This window comes from Scleropages formosus, chromosome 24 (genome assembly GCF_900964775.1).
Source record: "Scleropages formosus chromosome 24, fSclFor1.1, whole genome shotgun sequence".
NCBI lineage: Eukaryota > Metazoa > Chordata > Actinopteri > Osteoglossiformes > Osteoglossidae > Scleropages > Scleropages formosus.
In genome coordinates this window covers 3,195,817-3,217,083 of record NC_041829.1, presented here as the reverse complement: position 1 = coordinate 3,217,083, position 21,267 = coordinate 3,195,817, and the positions used below count along the sequence as shown (strand labels likewise).

The window sequence follows — 21,267 nt, the reverse complement described above, 5'->3', positions numbered from 1 at the left end:
AGCTGTTTAAAACAATTTGGGGAGCAGTATTTCCTTGGTGCAAACAAACGTCAAGAGCTTGTGTACGGTGTCAATTTCACAATATTTCTATATAGGAGAAAAATATGGAATGCTTACAGTATGTTATTATTATGATTGTTACATTACACATATTTAGCCATTTCTACTGGCTGCCCAAAACTAACAATGCAGGACTCTCAAGTGTTCATGTTGTATTATTTCATTGTTTTGCAGATGCTTTTATCCATATGTTTTATACTTTAGCAATAGAGCTCAGAGTTGAACAATTTGCCATTTATGCATTTGTATATTGTGGTCACTGAAAGAGTTCAGGAGAGGTGCTCTGCTCAAGGGTACATCAGCAGGGCCCCTTCTGCGGTCAGCTCATAGAAGCCCTCTGGGTGTGAATACAGCTCCTTAACCACAAGGGCACCTGCTGGCACAGCATTGAATCACAACTGGAAAAAGTTTAGCCAGTAACAATGCGCTAAGACTTAGAAACATTCCAAAGGGGAAACACATTCATGGTTTTCAGAAATAACGATCAAACAGAAATAAAATGTTACAAGAGGACATAGTGAGGGATATGATGTCTTCTTCATGCCTATTTACAGAACAGAAAACACATCCACAAAAGAAATGTGATATTCCAAGTTTTGGAAGCAACTTTTTTTTTTTAGATGTATTGTTGAATATGAACAAATTTTGGCACACAACAGGTGTGCTTGGGAAAGGAAGGGCTTTACTGTAACTTTAAACGTTTACATTGAGAGAAGCACAGGCGTGATAATAAATCCCCGATGTTGTTTCTTCACACAATGCCTCCCCTGGTCTGGCATGGATTTCAGCTTACATGACTGTAGGAATCGTTACACTCATTTCTCCAAGACTTGACTTATGTTCCAGTTACCATGGTGCAAGAGCAACATAAAGCAGCGGAGATTAGAAGCATCCCAACATATCGTCATGAAGCCATGACATATTCATAAATAGGCAGTGGTATGAAGACACAGTACAAGAGCAAATGCTGAACATGAATGTGTACTTAAATAGTCCTTCTCTTCCCTCTGTTTCACGGAAAGGTGCAGACAAGACAGAGTGGGTGGCCCCTGTCGAGGAGGAGCCGCTGTCCAGGCTAGTCACACCTGCGGTAGAAGTGGAAGTAGTAGTCTGTGAACAGTATCTCCCTGTAGTGGAGCTGGGTGCTGCAGTCTGCCTGGCCCTGGGGGGGGCACAGGGGAAGTGGGTCAGCATGGGCCAAACAACAGGAACCCGTTCTTCTACGTACCCCTGCTTCATGGGTCCATCAGGGCCCTGCAGTGTGGGATTGCCTTGCAGCACCTCCCTTCACCTTCACCCCCGGCCTCTCTTGTGTATCAACATGTGTGCTTGTTCATTCACCCATTCATCTCTGATTTGTCACTCTATGCATGCACGTATATCGTGTGTGTGTGTTTGTGTGTGCTGTTTATTGTATGCTGCTGCAGCTAAATTGAATTTCCTGCTGGGAACAATAGTTTCATTCATCCATTCATTCATTCATTGCATCTTACCGCTACAGAAGTTCGGAAGTGGTATGAGCTGTTGAACAAGCGGGCCACAGGCAGCGGCCACTCATGGATGTACCCCTGTGAGAAGATGTGGGGGCGTGGGGGTGGTTTGCAGTCAGTCAGTCAAGTCAGTAACACATCCAGGTTCCAGATACTGGGAAAAGCTGGGCAGCAGTTCTCATTCTGCCCATCATCTTCATTACCAGCCTACATTCACATGTCATGGGTGTGCAGAGCATGTCCCGATTGATTCAGGGTAAACACCTCAATCAAGGCCCCTGCAGCAGGGTACTACGAGTGCAAAACAGCAGCTGTGAACCCTGCTGGCTCTGCCTCAGTTGACTTAGAGGTTATATGTACATGTATTCATTTAGCAGATGCTTTTCTCCAAAGCAACGTACATCTCATAGAAAATACAATGTGTTCATTACATTAGCAGGAAGAGAGACATAGATGCAGACGCGCGATTAAGTACAGTTTGTTTCTTTCCACCATATGAACCAATGTTCATCACATGAGTAGTTGCATAAAACTTTATCCGAATATCGACGATTCTGATCACCTTCCTAGTAATAATTTTTTTTAGATATATGTAAATATTTACATTGAATTACAGGAGTAGCTGTGTAAAGGTTTATCTAGGCATGATCTTAAAGTTATAGTGCATGAACATTTACACCTTACATGAACTTAAGAGATCATGGGTGCAGTGAGTCTGGAAGTGAGGTTAGAAAACATGTGTTGGGATGCCCTACCTGTGTGTTGCTCACACTGTCGCTCTCGGTATCGCTGTAGTCCTTCACGGCAGAGCACACCCTTGAGTTGTCTACGCGACACAGATGGACTACAAGCAGCTCCGTGGTACTGGAGAGAGGGAGGGAAGGATGCTCAGGGTGCCGCAAGGAAGTGAGAGGGACAAATTGAAAACATTAAGGGGAAAGAAGCATTCTGAAGGAGACAGAGTATTTGGATGTGCTCAAAATGTTTACAGTAATATAAGAAAAATGAGATTAATGTGGACGTTCCCACTGAGGACTGATGGTGTGAAAGAGAAGAGCATCTCCGTGAATTAGAAAAATCCATTGATGAGTGAAAATATGGGCCCGAGATTGCAAAGCATAGAAAGATACTGTACTTGACGGTACTGTTACTGACTGGCACAAAATACCACAGTAAAATCCCTTACCACATTTTTATAGAGAATTAACTTGACTACTGATTTTTCAATATATCTGTCCAGGTCTTCAGAGGAAGATTAAAAATTGTGTAAATCTTGTCCGGCGCCCTTCATCAATTTCTGAATTTTGAAAAGTCAGTTCAATTTTAATAAGGAAATGAAGATGAGCTTCTAATCACAGAATATAAATTTATGGTGTGAAATTGCTTCCACTTACTTCATCTGTATGGTGATCCGCATGTTGACTGGGACGAACTTGCTAATGGGAATCAAGTAGCTGTAAATCCCTGACCTAAACATGGACAACACACACACAGGGATTATGGTCAAAGGATCATCAATAAATGAAGCAGTGAAAATGTTGAGGTGATTAGTGCGTATGACTTCACTCCAGCTGAAAAAGAGCCACAGCTAAGTTAGTGCTGTGCTTGGCGTTGTGTAGGCAGCTCAACTTTAGCTGTTTCAGTTTTTATAATATAAGTTCTCGTTCAAACTCATGAGAAGACAAAGACATCGCTTGTACAGACAATGTCATAGGAAAATATTTTTTTTAAAAAGAGAACTCAAAGTCCTACCAACACCTAAACCCACGAGGTGGGGTAGTGTGAGGGTGGCTGTGTCCAATTTAATTTGTGGCGATGAGATGGTTTTTATGGTGGGGTCGGGGGGTAAAAAGGTGGTTTTTTTCCGTAGCATTACAAAGTTCACACGCCCTGAGCCACATTCGAACCTGTGGCCAAATGCACCTCCTGGGTTGCATAAGGTTCCAGGTGTAGCCACTGCACCCTGTCACACCCATCTCAAGTGCAGTGCAATGTTATTCAGAATTTCAGCTGTTAAAAGCCATCCCGGCCTGATAGGGCTGCAGCAACGAAGGGATCCCAGCCAACTTGTCCCACTTGGGAATCCAGATGTCACCAAAATGACTCTGATCTACTGTGTGGCCCTTTTCTGCCCTCTTCTGGTGGACACTTCAGGGCACTGCTCTAAAGGTGGACACGTATTGGACACTTTTTTTTACAATGATTTACCCACTTTTACAGCACGTAATTTTACTGCACTTTCGATTCAGGGTGGATACCTTGTCCTACAGCAGGAGGTGGGGCTCAAACCTGGATACATATCTTTTTTGTACCAGGTAGCTGATCTAATCACTGCTCCACCTGCTGAACTCAGCTGAAGACATTACTGAGAAAGGGGTAAGTGTATGAATGGGTTGCAACTCATCACTGAGTGTGTGAAGACATGCAAAAGCAGCATTCCAGGTGAATCCTGAAATGAAGCACCTGGGGAGAACACGGACAGATCTAGAACCATCTGGAATTCAGCTCACCTGCAAGTCCCATTTGTGCAGTACTTCTGGTCGATAACATGCTGATTTTCTTTGATGACGATTGACTTGACAGTTGTATTTGTCCCTGGGAGGAAAACAAGGAATGAATTAAGAAACTTTCATTAAAAGCTTTAACAATGAAATATGCAATTTTAAGTGATCAGTCTGGCCTTTACTTCTTCTCCCAACTTACAGTCTTTGGCATTTTTGAGGCTTTCAAACAGGATTTTTTTCCTTTTATCTGTGAGACAAACATAAAACAGCTTTCTTGTTTTCTTCTGTGGTTTTCATTTGAATTATTAATTGTCACACATTATTGCTCATGGAACAGACCTTCGCTGGCACTCCAGAAGGGGATGGCTTCTGTAGCTGTGCTGTTTCTACTACTCTGGTTACTGTAGTCTGTGGGGCAGCAGTACACCTCGTCACAGTACAGCAGGCTGCAGAAGTCCACGTCCGGGGTCCAGGGTTCCGGGGCCAAGGAGACGGTGGTGCCTGTCCCGAGGGAAAAAGGAGCAAAGTAAGAAAATGTGATGCTGCTCTTGGAGGTCAATCCTTATTCCTGTGCATACGAAGGAGATTAACTGGCTTGTGGACAAGTGAAGATTCTTCAGTTCCGAATGCCATTAGGACAGGAAAAAATCCAGTTGTGAAGCCATTTATTTAGGGCTGTTGACAGGATCCTCAGACAACGGTATCGCGTACCTGGTGGGCTGGTGACTATGGGAAAGTCTGTACTGCTGTCGGTAAAACACAGAAGAGGTTGTTGTAAGTTAACATGATCATGAAGGTCAGTCAGACGTAGCTCACAGAAATTGTACTGAAAAATCACGGATGCGTTGCAGTAAAGCAGTTTGCGAAACCAGTCTGAGCCTTTTAACCCCTCTACAATAGAGCTGGCTGTCCTGAGAGCTGCCACTAGGGAGCAGGTTCTTCCAGTTGACCACTACTGTACCTGGTCACTTGAGGGACCTCCATGTCCTCTTGTAGGGTGAGCATGTAAAGAGCAGTGATGGAGATGACACTGAAAGCAAAGAGTGGAGCAGTGAGGAATCGGAGACATGGCCGGTGGGCACCAGATGAAAGATGAGGGCACTCATGCCCAGTAACGAACAATGTGGGCGCTCCTGCCACTTTCCCCCATATTAAACAATTTTATTCCATATGCAATATGGAAAATTGTCAGTCACAAACACAATTTTTTCTTAAATCTTTATAAAAAAAATGACACATCATTAGTGTTACAAAACAGCCCAACACAGAAAAAAAAACTTTTGAAATGTTGCATTTTTTGTCCCATATATATGGATATATTGATAATCTCTGTGTGTTCCTGTTTCTGTTCCTATGTTGCTGTGACCCAGTATTTTGTAAATAAATTCTAAAAAAATAGCCCAAGACTACTCCATGAGGAAATGATTGCTTATCCGAACCCAGGGTTGTGGTGGTCTGGAGCCTATCCTGGAAGCACGGGGCACTAGGTAAGTCAGAGTATATCCTGGATGGAAGGCTCATCCGTTGTAGTGTAGTGTTTCTATTCCTATATTTTACCACTGGATGTTACGAACTGGGTTCAGTCAGGAGATGCAGTGTATGACATCTTTTAGAAGGACAAGATTGAAAATGACCTTACCAGAAAGCCATGGTAGCTACAAGGGTGATAATGGTGGCTTGGAATGCCCTGTGGTGCAGGCAGTGCTGGTACATTCCTGACAAATAATCCTATAAAGGAAAAGACAGGGTCAGGAGTCAAGAGAAAGGTATCCTGCATTAAAGCCATGATGGATTGTGTTTGGTTTCTGGGCAACACACTCACTTTATTGGTATGTAGTGGGGCTGTCACCTGTGGGGGTGGGCTGCTGTTGTTTTGGCTGACCTTCCTGGAAAAGAAGGAGTCTCTACAGTATATCCAAGCAAAAGCCAGTGGTTCTTAAGTTTGATACCCCCTGTCTGCTTTACTGTAATTTTTTACCCTAGAAGAATGCTCTTGTAGTGTTCATTATGATGAACAAAACAGAACCAACATCTCCTAAAGAAAAGCACTGAGTTTCCAGTCCCATTAGACTTATTGGTAAAATAATTTTCCACACCTGAAAGGAGATAAAACTACACATAAAGTAAAAATTATTCAAATTTACAGCAAGCGATATTTAGTCTTGTGCCTGGCAACCCCCAGGTGCTCAGAGTTTTGCTCCAGTTGAGCTGTTAGGTTGTCATGCTTGAACTGTTCATTAAAAAATTCACTAATTAAATCGTGCAAAACTATTTTACCTGAAGATTATTCAAAAAGTTTGCAGACATGTAAACTGGAACTGGTGCTGAGGAATACGATACATTTGACACAGTCGACTACAACATTCTCATTACCTTGCTCTAACAGCTTAGAAAGAAAGGGTCATCATTAAAATGCTATGAATCTTTCCCATGAGGCAGACAATAGCTGGCGGTTTGGCACGGCTTCCTCTCCTTGCCTCTCAATGTCTCCCAGTAGGGGTTCCACAGGGCTCCTTACTGGGCCCTCTACTCTTTTCTGTTTAAATCACATCACATCTACAATCTCTGCCTAGATAGTCACTCGCCATCTACAGTTCATTCTCCCTGGTTGCCCTTCTATCTGTCTATAACTCTCTGTCCATATAACTACAGACCCATTTCTTTCCTGATCTCCTGACATCTTTACAACTGCCTATAAATTCCTATGTATTTGCTATTTAAACCTCACTTCTTCATCTACTTGAGTAATGTGGGTAAGTAATATCAAGTCCTTTGTAATTCATTTACTGCACTTTTGTATACTCTATTGCTTTGAAGAAAAGCATTTGCCAAATGCATACATGTGATTTAATGTATTCATTGTGAACACCAGTAAACGGAAATCAAGCAGCATATTATGAGTCAATAAAAAATATCAAATAAAAATCTTTTCATAATGAAATGTAATTCTAGAACGTGACTACTTCTGATTTAAAATTATTCAGATATGACATTTATATACTGTATGAACACCTTGAATTATGAAGTCAGTCTAGATGGAAAGAAAGAAAGAAAGAAAGAAAGAAAGAAAGAAAGAATGGACTTTATTAATTTCGAAAGAAATTGCACAGAGGATCGGGATTAACGGCTATGAACAAATAGAGTACAGTGGGTCTGCCAGGACCAGGACTTTACAGCATTTGGACTTGAAATAATTGTGCTTCAACATGAATGAACTATAATATTTACAGAATTACTTCCCTTGTTTGTGACTCTGGAAAACACATGGACACAATGCAATTAGAACCGTGTGGTGTTATGTACGATGGAGGTCATTGTTCCCAAAGTAATTCAGGGGTTTACAATCTGGATTGAGCTAGAAAACAGCCAGGCTAACACCACTGAGGCCCAAAATCCTTTCAGATTGAAGACTCCAACTCCAAACACTTGACACAAGCAGCGATGCCACTGCACAGGATAAAAGCCATATATATTGCCCTAAGCTGTTGTACTGGTTTCTTGTTGGGAATCCAGTATAAAACGGATGGGTGCCACGTCAATTTGCACATGGCCGAGCTGAAGCCCTGGTGCTGCACACCTGTGCATGGTGCTGTTCCTGCTGGAACGCAGGCTGCCCATGTTCTTGAGCTTGGCCAGCTGCTTGTTCCACACCTCAAGCTCCTCGATACGTGTTTCCAGGTTGTCCGTCAGCTTGCACAGTTGCTTCACAGCCCCCACATTCTCCATGAAGATCTGCTCCTGAAAGGATATGCACATGGAAAGTCGATACAGGCTTCATAAATGTGAAACAGTGAGAAAAAAGCATGGCTACGTCAGGTGCTGGAAAAAGGTTTCCTTCTTTTTGTCCTACAGCTCTCGATCATGTGAGCCTTACCTTATCCACCATGAGGAAGTTCTGAATCTGCTCTCCATCAGAACAGGTCACATCCCCCACCTCTCTAACGGCACTCGGGAGCAACACCTTCACCTCCTGGGCTATGACGCCTGGGACAAAGAGAACAGGATTGGATTCACATGTCCATAACGCATGTCTGCATATGTTCCACGCTCACTGGCTTACAACTCTATCAACGGTGTATGGGCACAGTCCCCCACTACTTTTAATCTCAAAAGTCAGTGTTGCCACATGTCATTTGTAACATGGGACAGGAGTGACCACAGCAGGCCATTTTCCAGTCTCTAATCAAGCAGAAACTCAGTACCTGTTTCATGAGTCTGATCAATACCCATTTTGTTGGCAAACTCCGGCTTGTAGTCGTACTCCACAATCCTCATCTGAGCTATTCTTTTCAGCTGTTCGGTTGAGTCTACCTGTCGATTTCATGAAGCAACAAGACATTTTCTTAGATGCATCGTGTAGAACATTAGAACAAGTGGCAACTATAAGTTGTGCATGTATTTACACTGGTAGAGCAGGTACCAGACATACGGGGTCCTTATTTGCACACGTACAATGGGTAGCCATGAATGCGTTTTGCCCCTACCTCCTGAATATTGTGCTTGGCTCTCTTATCAGATGGGTGCATAACTGTACCCATGACCTTCACGTTGCCGCAGACAACCAAGGCTTCATCAGGGGCATCTGTGTTGATGCCCACCCTGCCCTGACAAAGCACTGTGTCTGGAGCCTGCCCCCGCTGCCACAGAACCTCAGTGTCATTCTCAAACTGCCCAGGATTGGATGCCTGGTGTGGGGAACACATTGACACAAGGTTCTGCTCAACTCAGCATCACCATTTTAACGGATGAATACTGAATCTTAGAAACAAGCATGTTCTCCCATGTCCTTTTGGAATCAGTCTTGAAAAGAGGTATAGAACACTACATCTGTTCTTTTACACTGAAGAAGTCAGTCATGCAGTACTACAAAACTGAAAGTTTGCCAGATGTTTTTGGAGGAGTCCAGGAACTGCACCCGAGTCTGACTTGAGTCACATTCTCCATGGCTCTTAGCGGGACTGTTCTCCAGTCATTACACAACTTCAACTCATACCTATGGTTTTAGACACAGACTTATCAGAATTCACATAGCAGGGCTACATGAATATTGTTCCGAAAGAAGAAAAACTGTCTAATAGAAACATTTCACCACAATCTTCACTAGCAATAGCAGAATGGAAAATGGATGCCTGGGTGGATTTTAGGAATTTAGTATTTTTCAAGAATCTTTCACCACGTTCATTGTGTACAGATTTTTTTATGGATGAAAGTCGTGCAGCTGGACTCAGAGTTGAGGTTGAGGTGGTTTGCACTTGGACATGAGCAGCAGTGATGTGAGACTCAACCTGGAGTCTCGTGCCATAACTGACTGTGGTCTCAGAACTATGGTGAGGTCATAAACTAAATTCAGCAGGGTTACCTGATGCTTTGACACGTTAAATAAAATTTACCCTGACGATGATCTTCTCTGATATGTGAGCTACGAGGAGATGCTTTTCTCCTTGGAGACAGGCATAGAGGGCAACCACCAACTGGAAGTACCTGCAAACGCCACAAAACAAGCATTTCTAGCATGTCTGAGATGTTCATCATTCATGTCATCCACGATTCATACTAAAGCATCTTTTTCCGTCTGCCAGCAATGTCTGGATATACAGGAATCATAACTCAGTGCCTCTCACCTCTGGTCTGGGTTGGGCTTGCCTTTCTTCCTCATGTTGTTGGCTGTGGTCTCACTGAAATGAAGGCGACCCAGCGTCACCTTGGTGATCTTGTCCTCCGGCAGACTGACCCTGATGCACAATCCATGAGTCAGTAAGACCAGCGTGGTGCTGCATTCAAACACCAAGGATAATGTTAATGGAGACTGGAAATACTATAAAAGCATGTGGATCTGCTCACTTGATTGGCAGAAAGGGCTTCTTGCTGCGGTCAGACTGAGACTGCTCTATGGTGATCATGTGCTCCTGGGTCTCCAGCTATGGAAGAAGCAAACCAGTAGTGATAGAGCAGAGCAGGGCAGACAGACTAATCACAGCTTTCCATTCTCTGCTCACACTGCAACACATACAAACATCATCCCTCATGAAGATCCAGCAGCGTGACATTGCACCACTTGTCATCCTATTCAACTGAAATCATTTTGAATGCTCTCTCGTTACGTTGTGCCATTTCCTATCTCCTTCATGTCCTAAGTAATGTGTGGTAGTGGGAAAAAACAACATGCAAGTAAACACAGAACACAAGACTATTAGACTGTACGCACACATGTAATTTGGACAAGAAATACTGACCTTGACACCGAAAACCTTCACTTCAAAGCTCTCTATCGGTTTAGGCCCTGATGGAGTTTTGACATATTTTGGATTTCCCGCCATGCCTATGTGAACTGTGACCTGGAAATGGTTCTTCTTCTGGCACACAAAGGCCTCATCAGCAGGGGAATAGTTGAAGCCTTTGTCAGTGTCAACATGGTAAGCAGGGACTGCGCTAAGAAGGACAAAGACCCATAAAGGGAAGAATGAGCAATCAAGTGGCCAAGAAGCATAGAGAACACGCTCTCTCACAGGATGTCGACAATGTGGGCTCATGGCAGTGCAGAGCTCATCCCAGAAGCATGGAGCACTCCGCCGGGAAGGATACACCCTAGATGGGACAGCAGCCCATCGCAGACTAAATGTTCTCTTCCCATGAACGCTCAATTCCCACTGAAGGCCAGTAAAAGGTTAACTCACGTACTTATGTAGTTATTTCTGCTTCAGTGAATGAGTAACCAGTGTTTTCCCAATGCAGGAAGATCCTACAATAATGTCCTGACATAGTCTGGCCCCTCTGTTATACTTTGACTGATGTTACAATGGTAAACAGGGACTCACAGGCTCTCGTAGTTGCTGTTGTAGAGTGGACTCCACTGGTCAGGCAAGTAGCCTTCCCATGTCAGCAGATGGTAGGCGCCTTGCTCTGGACTTCCATTCTGCCCATCGCCGTCGTAGCCAGGGACATCACTAGCGGCGCTCTCCTGGCCTGCTGAAGCACAGGCTACACGCTAGAACAGGCTCACAAAACACAGGCTACATGGGTTTGACGGGTCAGAGCGCATCCCTGAAGGTGATGATGATTCAACTGACAATAAAGGGAAGACTCCAGTGATTGTGCCACATTCTGCCATCATCTTGCATGCATTCCACATACAGAGGCGGAAGCAAGCAGGGCAAATTCCAGTCCAAAAAGGCTGAATCATTTTTTTTTTTATTGGTGACATAAAACAAGCAGAATACTTAGATGGCTAACCAGCTACGTAACTTTCCAGTCTGGAGAGGGATTATCATCAAGTAATTGATGTGTGAGCTGGAATGATAACAAGAACCATTAAGATATCTGAGACCAACTTATCGGAGACAGACGAACAACACAGTTTTTGTTCATGTGTCAATGAGGCTGTAATGTAGAAGGATGTTCCGAGACGCCTCTCAAAGCTGTGATGACAAGAACTATGAACAAATGACTCAAGTTTACTTATTAAACCAGGAGAAAGTGTAGTTTTGACCAGAAAATTGGGGTTTTGTCAAGACTGCTGTATAAAGGGACCTTCTAGGAGCTCTTCACACTTACTGAACATGCTTTTCATCCAGGCCCGATGTCCCCCCTGCGTGGGAGGGTCCGAAGCCCCGTCGAAGGATTCAGAACGCCTTCGTTTCTTGGCATCTAGAGGACAGCTGGGTCTGCAGGACAGTTATGGAATGGATCAATGAGTGATGGTGCTCTGCAAGTTAGTTCTATCAGTGATGCGGTCACATGGCAGTAGCTCCTGTCTATGAGAAGCCTCACCCCGGGGGCTGTCCTGACATGGGGGGCAGGTAAGGGCAGGACACCCAACTTGAACATGCAGCCTGAGACTGAGGGGAGCAGGAAAGAGCTGTGGATGTGCTGTCCTTAATGCATATGGGTGCTGGAGCCACACACTGGGGCTGCCGGGGGTCCAGGTGCAAAGGAGATGCAGCGGTGGTACTGGCACCTGCCCGTGTGTAGCTGTGCATTGGGCTCAGGCACCGTTCACACTGGGGATGAGTGGGACCAGGGGGGACTGAGGAATGGAAGCTGCCCACAACATAAGGGTCTAGGAGGTCTGCGAGTTGGGGAGTACTTTGGGATGCATGGTGCTGCTCTTTATAGTGGCTACATGGGAGAAGAGGCGGTAGCAGGCTGGGCAACACCGTTTGTCCCGTCCAGCCACGTGTCCAAGAAGAACCAGAGCGCATATCTGAAGGAACGGAACACATTGGAAAAACAAAGGTGTGACAGTCCACACAGAGCAGTGCTGCCATCCTTGGATCAGACTAGTCAGAGTCATCAAGAACCCTTCACTACAATACAGACTATTGTGATGAGAACCTACAGGCTGTTTAGATGAATGCTGATGAGAAGCCTCATGATTTACCAATAAATCCCAGATCATATGAAATGACATCAAAGTGAAGTCATGACAGGATTAAACATGATAATAATAATATTATCAATGTTTGATATGAATTAAGACTAAAGGAGGGAGTTTTGCTGTGCTCCGCACCTGGTGCTTGTGGAGGTGAACATGGCTCCGACCCCGAGTCGGGAGGTGACTCAGGAAGAATGCTGGAAAAAGGCAGAGCACATGTGAGTCATGGCACTTGAGCACCAGCGCTCAGGTGTATAATTCTCCTGTCATGATCCAGTGATGGCTGATCGTGTCATTAAAACAAAAAATTACTGGAACCTCTTTTTAATTTCTGCACTGATGAGCCTTTGGAAAAACATCCACTATTAAATTTTGACAAATATTAAAAGTATGAGACTGCACTGCAGCACATTCACTTGTACATCAGGCAGTTACTGGTGATCAGCACAGCTTCTGGTGTTCATTGTGAAGTGGGAGCATCTGGAGGGCACCTCTGTGATGGAGTGGGGTCACTCACAAGGTACTAGGGTCCATGTCATTACTGAGGTACTGCTCCAGCATGCTGGTGTCCACAGCCGCACTCTCTAGGACCCCACTGACATCCTGACCTACAACAGAGGTAAACAGTGCTCAGCACTCAACACCTCATCCACATTTCTTCTCTTGTTATAATTTACCATATTTGTAACACTTTGTGGAATAAATGGTTTGAATGACATTAGAACTGAAGGTTGGGGGGGGGGCACAGTGGTGCAATGGGTTTGGCCGGGTCCTGCTCTCTGGTGGGTCTGGGGTTCGAGTCTTGCTTGGGGTGCCTTGCAGCAGACTGGCATCCCGTCCTGGGTGTGTCTCCTCCCCCTCCGGCCTTACGCCCTGTGTTACCGGGTAGGCTCCGGTTCCCCCGTGACCCCATATGGGACAAGCGGTTCTGAAAATGTGTGTGTGTGTGTGTGTAACACTTTGTGGGATAAATGGTTTGAATGACATTAGAACTGAAGGTTGGGGGGGGGGCACAGTGGTGCAATGGGTTTGGCCGGGTCCTGCTCTCTGGTGGGTCTGGGGTTCGAGTCTTGCTTGGGGTGCCTTGCAGCAGACTGGCATCCCGTCCTGGGTGTGTCCCCTCCCCCTCCCCCTCTCCCTCCCCCTCTCCCTCCAGCCCTATGCCCTGTGTTGCTGGGCTAGGCTCCGGCTCTCCACGATCCCGCTTGGGACAAGTGGTTTCAGTCTGTGTGTGTGTGTGTGTGTGTGTGTGTGTACAACTGAAGGCCAGGAAAAGTTGAGGGGGTGTTAACATGACCAGTTCAGTCGACCTTGTTTCAGTATTTACGGGATAGGCTCCCAACAATCACGACCCAGATCAGGACAAGCGGTCAGTGAAAATGGATGGATGACTGGGTGGATCGGTGTAACCAGCTCATTGTAAAAATATGAGGGGGAAGTCAGGAATCTACAAACAATCCTAGCTGAGAATTAAAATAAAGGATATTTAGGTTACATTTGGCAAAGTATGGAATATTGGAAGTTTCTCAAACATCTTCTTTACAACTTGTCCTTAAACACTGAACAAACTATTATATTCCAAAGAGACAATATGTATTCACACATCGGGTCGAGGGGGATACAGCACATAGGAGTAAATATTGACAGCGCAAGAGTACTTAGAGAGGAGAGAAAGAGGAGCACAGCTCTGAGTGCTAGTCTGCACACATGGAGAAATTATGTGAAAAGACTAAAGTTAACAACAGCAACAACAACAACAATAATAATAATAATCAGATGATGATGGTGATGTCACCGCAGGGGAATTAACGGACAGCTCTGATATATGTGAGTGCGTCCCTTTCAGCAACAATGACAAACTGCAACAGGTTTGGGTTCCACCGCTGCCAAGGGTCTTCACTGAGCAGCGTTAGCCGCCAGAGTCATTTATTTCTAGGACTCGATAAAACCACTGAACCAGTGGCTTGGCCTTGATCTGCTCATGCTGCAATGTTTTTACGAGTCTGTGGCCTTGTATCCGTCGAGCGGCCGCGATATCGATCTCCACTGTCCATGTCTTTGTTCCAAGTCTTTGGAAAACAATGTCGAGAAGAGAAAACGAGAAAAATTCACCCGTGTCCCTCTTCCTAAAAGATACTTGAAAAAACTACATAAAAATTTAGGCTGCAAATTTTTTACACAGAAATAAGTGTTATCATTGACCATCTGTATAAAATGTGTTCCTACACAGTATATGCTGCTAATAACCTGCTGCATCAGAATGCATAAAAAACAGGGTGGAGCGCGTGGACACAAATTAGTGCCATATGTGACTCTGCTAAAGAAAGCTTTCATAACACTTTATAACACTTAGCTGTCAATTAGTAACCTGGTACAATGACACGGAACGGCATGTTTGAGTAACCGGTGGAGCTGTAGGAATTATTTAAAGAACAAATCATTTTATTTTGATTTAAACAGAGTATGGGTTTGTATGTTTCTTCAAAAAATGGACAGACAGAAAATAAATAAATAAAAAAATTCAGCAGAGTTAAAAATCAATCTTCTCTTCGGCGGTGAGTGTGTGTCTACTTGACGGTGTAGTACAGAACACCAGCAACTTAACGTCACCTTACATTTCATTTTATGTGTCACCGGATAGGGACGTGAAGCTCGACGTGAGTCCGAGAAACTAGTGGAACTAGTGTTTCCATCTGATCCACAAACTCACTTTATTGAAGGGGATGATCATTCTGTGACCTAATGCTAGAACTTCGTGCTCATTTGGCCGACATGGGGGCTCCATCGCCACTCGCCCCAGAGGAGAGTTGGCTTAGACCTCCTAATGGCCGAGAACAGCAAGTTCCACCAGAACACGCCTGCTTTTCACACCATTCAGTGTCAGTTGGTATAAAAGAGCAGGGCGGCCGGTCACGAGACACAGGCCAAAGCTCCGTTTAGGATGACGGGCATCGGAAAAGGGCTCTTCAGTGAAGGACAGCCACACAATGACAGGTGTGTGTCTCCCCCCTTTCCCCCATCGTGCTTTTTATTGATCCTGCAGCTGAAGCGGACTTTCAAGCCTGTTGACAGCAATTCATGTAACATTGCCCTGAGAGTTAATGTTCTGGAATAATCTCCCTCCCCCGCTCTGTATGGACAGCACTTTACAGCGTTACTTCCTGCAGGACAAGATGACAAAACTGCTCCCCAGAGAGTCACAGAGCAACTTCCTTGAAAAAAAAAGCACTGGATATATCCAAACTACAGGAAGTGCTCATAAATATCATCTCATATGAAATACATTTTTAACTGGTGTCTGTCTGACAAATAAAACACTACAAATAATTTTGTTTTTCTAATTACCTTAGGAATGAGGTTAACAGCTCAGTGGACATTTTATACATACGCCATGGGATGGACTGGCGTCCCACCCAGATTGACCCGAACAGACACCCCCATGTTTTGCCCAAGGATTCTGGGATAGGCTCTGGGTCACCATGATCCAGCTCAGGAGAAGCAGTTACTGAAATTGTAAATCAATGTGTGCGTGTCTCTCTGTCACTACACACACACACACACACACACACACACACACACACACACACACACACACACACACACACACACACGCAGTCTGAAACCGCTTGTCCCAAGTGGGGTTGCAACGATCTGGAGCCTAACCCAGCAACACAGGGCACAAGGCTGGAGGGGGAGGGGACGCATGCAGGACGAGACGCCAGTCCGTCACAAGGCACCCCAAGCAGGACTTGAACCCCAGACCCACCAGAGAGCAGGCACACACTTATTTGTATATTTATTCATATAATCTCACCTTCAAAGAACTGCTGGAGAGCCTCATTTTCTCCCAAGACGTCCATCTGTGCTCTTCCTGTGCCGGAGGGCTCCAACATGGCGCCTGTGACACAAGGGCCGTTCGGCAAGCCCAGGGCTTTGGGGGCCCTGTGGGTTCAGCAGGAGCCAAAAACACCAGAGGAAAACAGACAGGCGCTATCGACACCACGACGCCATCAGTAATAAGAACTAGGAACTAAATGTCAGAAAATTAACGCACACACACACACACACCCAATATTTTCTGCCATTATTGCTTCAAGGAATCATGACTTCTTTCCATATAGAAACCAGCTGCTTTATGACAGTGATTCTAATTATAGAAGAAAATCATTGCAAAAAACTATTAATAATTTAACTGTGGTTCATCACTTCTGTCATGGAAATTTATGGTGACAAGGTTGCGGTAAATTTTTTGAGCTTCCTCCAAACCATTTTTGCTCAAACACATTACTAAACCCCTTGGCATATCTTTATTAACATTATTAATGAAACAACTTATGTAAAGTCATGCGACAAAGCACTTGACCCACATTGAAATTGATCATTTTTAACATTAATCATTCGCTTGGCGTCATTTTCTTTTGGCAGAACTACCTGCATTACAACATTTAACATGTAGCCTCAAACAAAATCTGTTTTAAGATGTGTAAAAATAATATCCCGCTTCCCGTTCAGTCCCATGCCGGCTGGCAATATGCGTGTTAACAAAAACAATAAGAAACATTACTATGGTGTGCTGTCAGTCATGCTGATTTTAAGACAATACAGCTGTCAGTCTCTTCCTTCCCAGCATATTTTTGCTCTTAATCTTTAATGATTCATTCATTGGCCCAAAAAAGCCAGGAAATTGGTGGTAACCACTGGTAACGGGTGACTGACTGACACTCACTCATTTTAAATTAAATCCTAATTATTTCTCATCCTGAAATGTGCAGTAACATTCTCTTATCGCTCCATCTATAAATGATCCCAAGAATATTCAAAATGGCAGTGTAACTCCTCAACAATCTGTTTGAGCCTCGCTCTCTCTGTGTGTGAGTGTATGCATGTGTGAGTGTGTGCCTTAAAAACCCAAAACTCAGGAGTACAGCTTTAAAATTCAAATACTGAGCGCTGCTCAAACTCATTTACAAAACATTTAATGATTAATAACGGCAATACAATTAATAACTGTATGTTGTATTGTTGATTATTATAAACACACATATAATAATTACTATAATATAAAAATTATGCAAACTTAAACGAGTGAGGCACAGCACTGCAAAAAAAGAGGGCCCAATGGACAAATGGAAAGAGGAGGTGGGGGGCGAGCAGCCACACATCAGGCAGCTGAACACTGTTGCTCCTCTTACCTCTGGTGACGAGTCGGGGCGGGGGGTCTGTCACAAATGTTGCACCAAGTTCAGCATGACAGTCGGGTAGTATAATCCATTGGAAAGAGCATCTATGGTAATCCCCCCATCATCGATTATTCCCAATTCCATTCGTCTCCCATGTAGCCCAGTTTTGGTCTGTAAGTCCGAAAGAGCCGCCTTTGGATTTTTTTTCTTTATATATATAGTGTGTGTGTATATATATATATATATATATATATATAAACGTCAGTATCGCTCGCAGTACAGCTTTTGTACTTTGCTCTCTGATCTATGGGGTAGAAGTGTTCCTCAGTTACTTGGCGCAGGCGTACACCTGTCTGTGTGTGTGTGTGTGTGTGTGTGTGTGTGTGTGTGTGTGTGTGTGTGTGTGGGGATCACAGTCGTTGCACTCAACCACAGAGGAAGGGTTATAAAGTGTGTTCACAGCGATGGCAGGACACACCTACAGGGGAAAAACCTTTGTCCATGTCCAAGTGCTCCACACAATGGCATCATTTTGCACAACAGCAACATTTCCCTCTTTTCACTGGCACAAGCAGCAAAGTTCATTTAGAACTAAATACACACACACACACACACACACATTTTCAGAACCGCTTGTCCCATACGGGGTCACGGGGAACCGGAGCCTACCCGGTAACACAGGGCGTAAAAACACATTTATTTTCTGGTGCTGGTTCATTATATAGAAGGAAGGGTTCTTTCATTGTCTTTCAAAGCGCTTCTATAGAATGACACTAAACATTGTATAACAACTTTTCACGCATTCTTTCTAAACCCATTTATATTATGCGTGAAGCACAATGTTCATTTTGATCAACTGCATTTTAGATCAATTTAGATAATTGATTAAAAGCTGTTCTACGTAGAGAAGTACCTGTTCAATATTGCCCTAACTCTAACCCTACCTCCAACTCTAACCCTGGCTCTAACCCTAGCTCCAATCCTGACCCCGACCCTAAACATACCTCCAGCCTTAACCCTAGCTCCAGCCCTAACCCTTGCTGACACCCTAACCCTACGTCCAGCCTAACCTTAGTTTTAACCCAAACCGTAGCTCCAAACCTAACCCTAGCTGATACCCAAACCGTACCTCTAGCCCTAACCCTAGCTTTAACCCTAACCGTAGCTCCAACCCTAAACCTAGCCCTATTCCTGACACTAGCTCCAACCCTGACACTAGCTCCAACTCTAACCCTAGCTGATAGCCTTACCCTACCTCCAGTCCTAACCCTTGTTTCAACCCTAACCCTACCTCCTTCCCTAACCCTAGCTCTAACCCTGACCCTAACTCTAACCCTAACCCTAGCCCTAACCCTAACCCTTGCTCCAATTTTATCCCAACCTCCAACCCTAACCCTAGCTGTAACCCTAACCCTAGCTCTAACCCTGACCCTAGCTCTAACCCTAACCCTAGCTCCAACTCTAACCCTAGCTGATAGCCTTACCCTACCTCCAGCCCTAACCCTAGCTCTAATCCTAACCCTAGTTCTAACCCTCACCCTAGCTCCAACTCTATCCCTAGTTTCAACCCTAACCCTACCTCCTTCCCTAAACCTAGCTTTAACCCTATCTTTAGCTCTAACCCTAACCCTAGCTCCAACCCTGACCCTAGCTCCATCTCTTACCTGAGCTCTAACCCAAACCTAAACCCTTTCTCCAATCTTAACCCATACCTTAACCCAACCCTAGCTATAACCCTAACCCCATCTCTAACCCTGGCTCCAACCCTAATCTTAGCTCCAACCCTAACCCCAGCTGTAACCCTAGCCCTAACCCTAACCCTTGCTCCAATTATATCCCAAACTCCAACCCTAACCCTAATTGTAACCCTAACTCTAGTTTTAACCCAAACCGTAGCTCCAACCCTAACCCTAGCTGACACCCTAACCCTACCGCCAGCCCTAACCCTAGCTTTAACCCTAACCGTAGCTCCAAACCTAACCCTAGCTCCAACCCTAAGCCTAGCTCCAACCCTAATCATAGCTCCAACCCTAACCCAAGGTGTTACCCTAACTTTAACTGTAACCCTAACCTTCACTCCAAACTTAAGCCTAGCTCTAACCCTAACCCTAGCTCCAACTTTAACCCCAGCTCTAACCCTTGATCCAACCTTAACCCAAGATGTTACCCTAACCCTAGCTATAATCCTAACTCTAACTATAACCTCTAAATCTAGCCCCAAACCCTAACCCCTAACCTTGACCCTGTCCATCCATCTTCTTCTGTCCCGTTTGTCCTAAAAGGGTTGCGGTAGCAGCAGGGAGAGAAGAGAAGCCCAGCCGCCCCTGTCCTCTGCAACTTCCTCCAGCTCAACTTGGGGGGATCCCCAGCCGTTCCCAGGTCAACTGTGAGATATAATCCCTCCAGCGGGTCCTGGGCCGACCTCGGGGCCTCGTCCCAGTTGGCCGTGCCTAGTATATCTCCAATGGGAGGTGTCCAGGGGGCATCCTTATCAGATGCCCAAACCACCTCAACTGGCTCCTCTCAATGTGAAAGAGTAGCGGCCCTACTCTGAGCTCCTCGTGGATGTCCGAACTCCTCACCCTGTCATGGAGAGTGAGTCCCAGCACCCTTCGGAGAAAACTCATTTTGGTTGCTTGTATCCGCGATCTTATTTTTTCGGTCATCACCCAGAGTTGATGACCATAGGTGAGGGTAGGTAGGTAGATCGACCGGTAAATGAAGAGCTTTGCCTTATGGCTCAGCTCCCCCTTCACCACTACAGTCCGGTACAGCAACCGCATTACTGGTACCGCTGCTCCCAGTCTGTGGCCGATCTCATGCTCCCTTCTTCCCTCACTCGTGAACAAGACCCCAAGATACTTGAACTCTTCCACCTGGGGCAAAAACTCTCCCCTTAGCTGGAGGGGGCATACCATCCTTTTCTGTGAGAGAACCATAGACTCAGACTTTGAGGTGCTGATCCTCATCCCCATCGCTTCACATTCAGCTGCAAACCATTCCAGTGCGTGCTGGAGGCAGCCATGTGATGGTGCCAAAAGGACAACATCATCTGCAAAAAGCAGAGACGTCACCTTCCGACTCCCACATAGAATACCCTCCTAACCTTGGCTCGCCTTGATATCCTGTCCATGAAAACCAGAAACAGGAGTGGAGACAAGGCACAACCTTGGCGGAGTCCAACACCCACACTGAACAGGCCTGACTTAATGCCGAGTATGCGGATACAGCTTTCGCTCCATATGTACAAGGACCGAATGGCCCGCAGTAGTGGCCCCGGTACCCCATACTCCCGAAGCACCTCCCACAGAATTTCCCTGGGAACATGGTCATAGGCCTTCTCCAAGTCCACAAAACACATGTAGACTGGATTAGCAAATTCCCATGCCCCTTCAATGATCTGTGAGAGGGTAAAAGCTGGTCCACTGTTCCATGGCCAGGGCGGAATCCGCATTGTTCCTCTTCAATCTGAGGTTCAACTATCGGCTGGAGCCTCCTCTCCAGCACCCCGGCATAGACTTTCCCAGGGAGGCTGAGAAGTGTGATGCCCCGATAGTTAGCACACACTCTCCAGTCCCCTTTTTTAAAAATAGGGACCACCACCCCAGTTTGCCAATTGAAGGGCACTGTCCCCAAGGTCCATGCAACATTGCAGAGGCGTG

The 21,267-nt window shown here is 45.1% G+C and overlaps 1 protein-coding gene across 1 annotated transcript; it reads right to left on the bottom strand.

Annotated features, from left to right (window-relative positions):
• Window positions 1-1,135: 1,135 nt before the first annotated feature.
• Window positions 1,136-16,318, bottom strand: myrfl (myelin regulatory factor like). Its single transcript, XM_018755694.2, has 25 exons — window positions 16,240-16,318; window positions 12,943-13,033; window positions 12,561-12,622; window positions 11,822-12,254; window positions 11,606-11,715; window positions 10,870-11,017; window positions 10,288-10,483; window positions 9,896-9,972; window positions 9,676-9,786; window positions 9,445-9,535; window positions 8,539-8,739; window positions 8,257-8,365; window positions 7,929-8,038; window positions 7,632-7,792; window positions 5,877-5,940; window positions 5,694-5,782; window positions 5,016-5,084; window positions 4,766-4,800; window positions 4,394-4,555; window positions 4,254-4,301; window positions 4,061-4,145; window positions 2,945-3,019; window positions 2,306-2,414; window positions 1,554-1,628; window positions 1,136-1,222 (listed from the first exon to the last, which is right to left on the bottom strand). Exons 1-25 carry the CDS (start codon window positions 16,316-16,318, stop codon window positions 1,136-1,138), a joined length of 2,877 nt encoding a protein of 958 aa, XP_018611210.2.
• Between the last annotated feature and the right edge of the window lie 4,949 nt (window positions 16,319-21,267).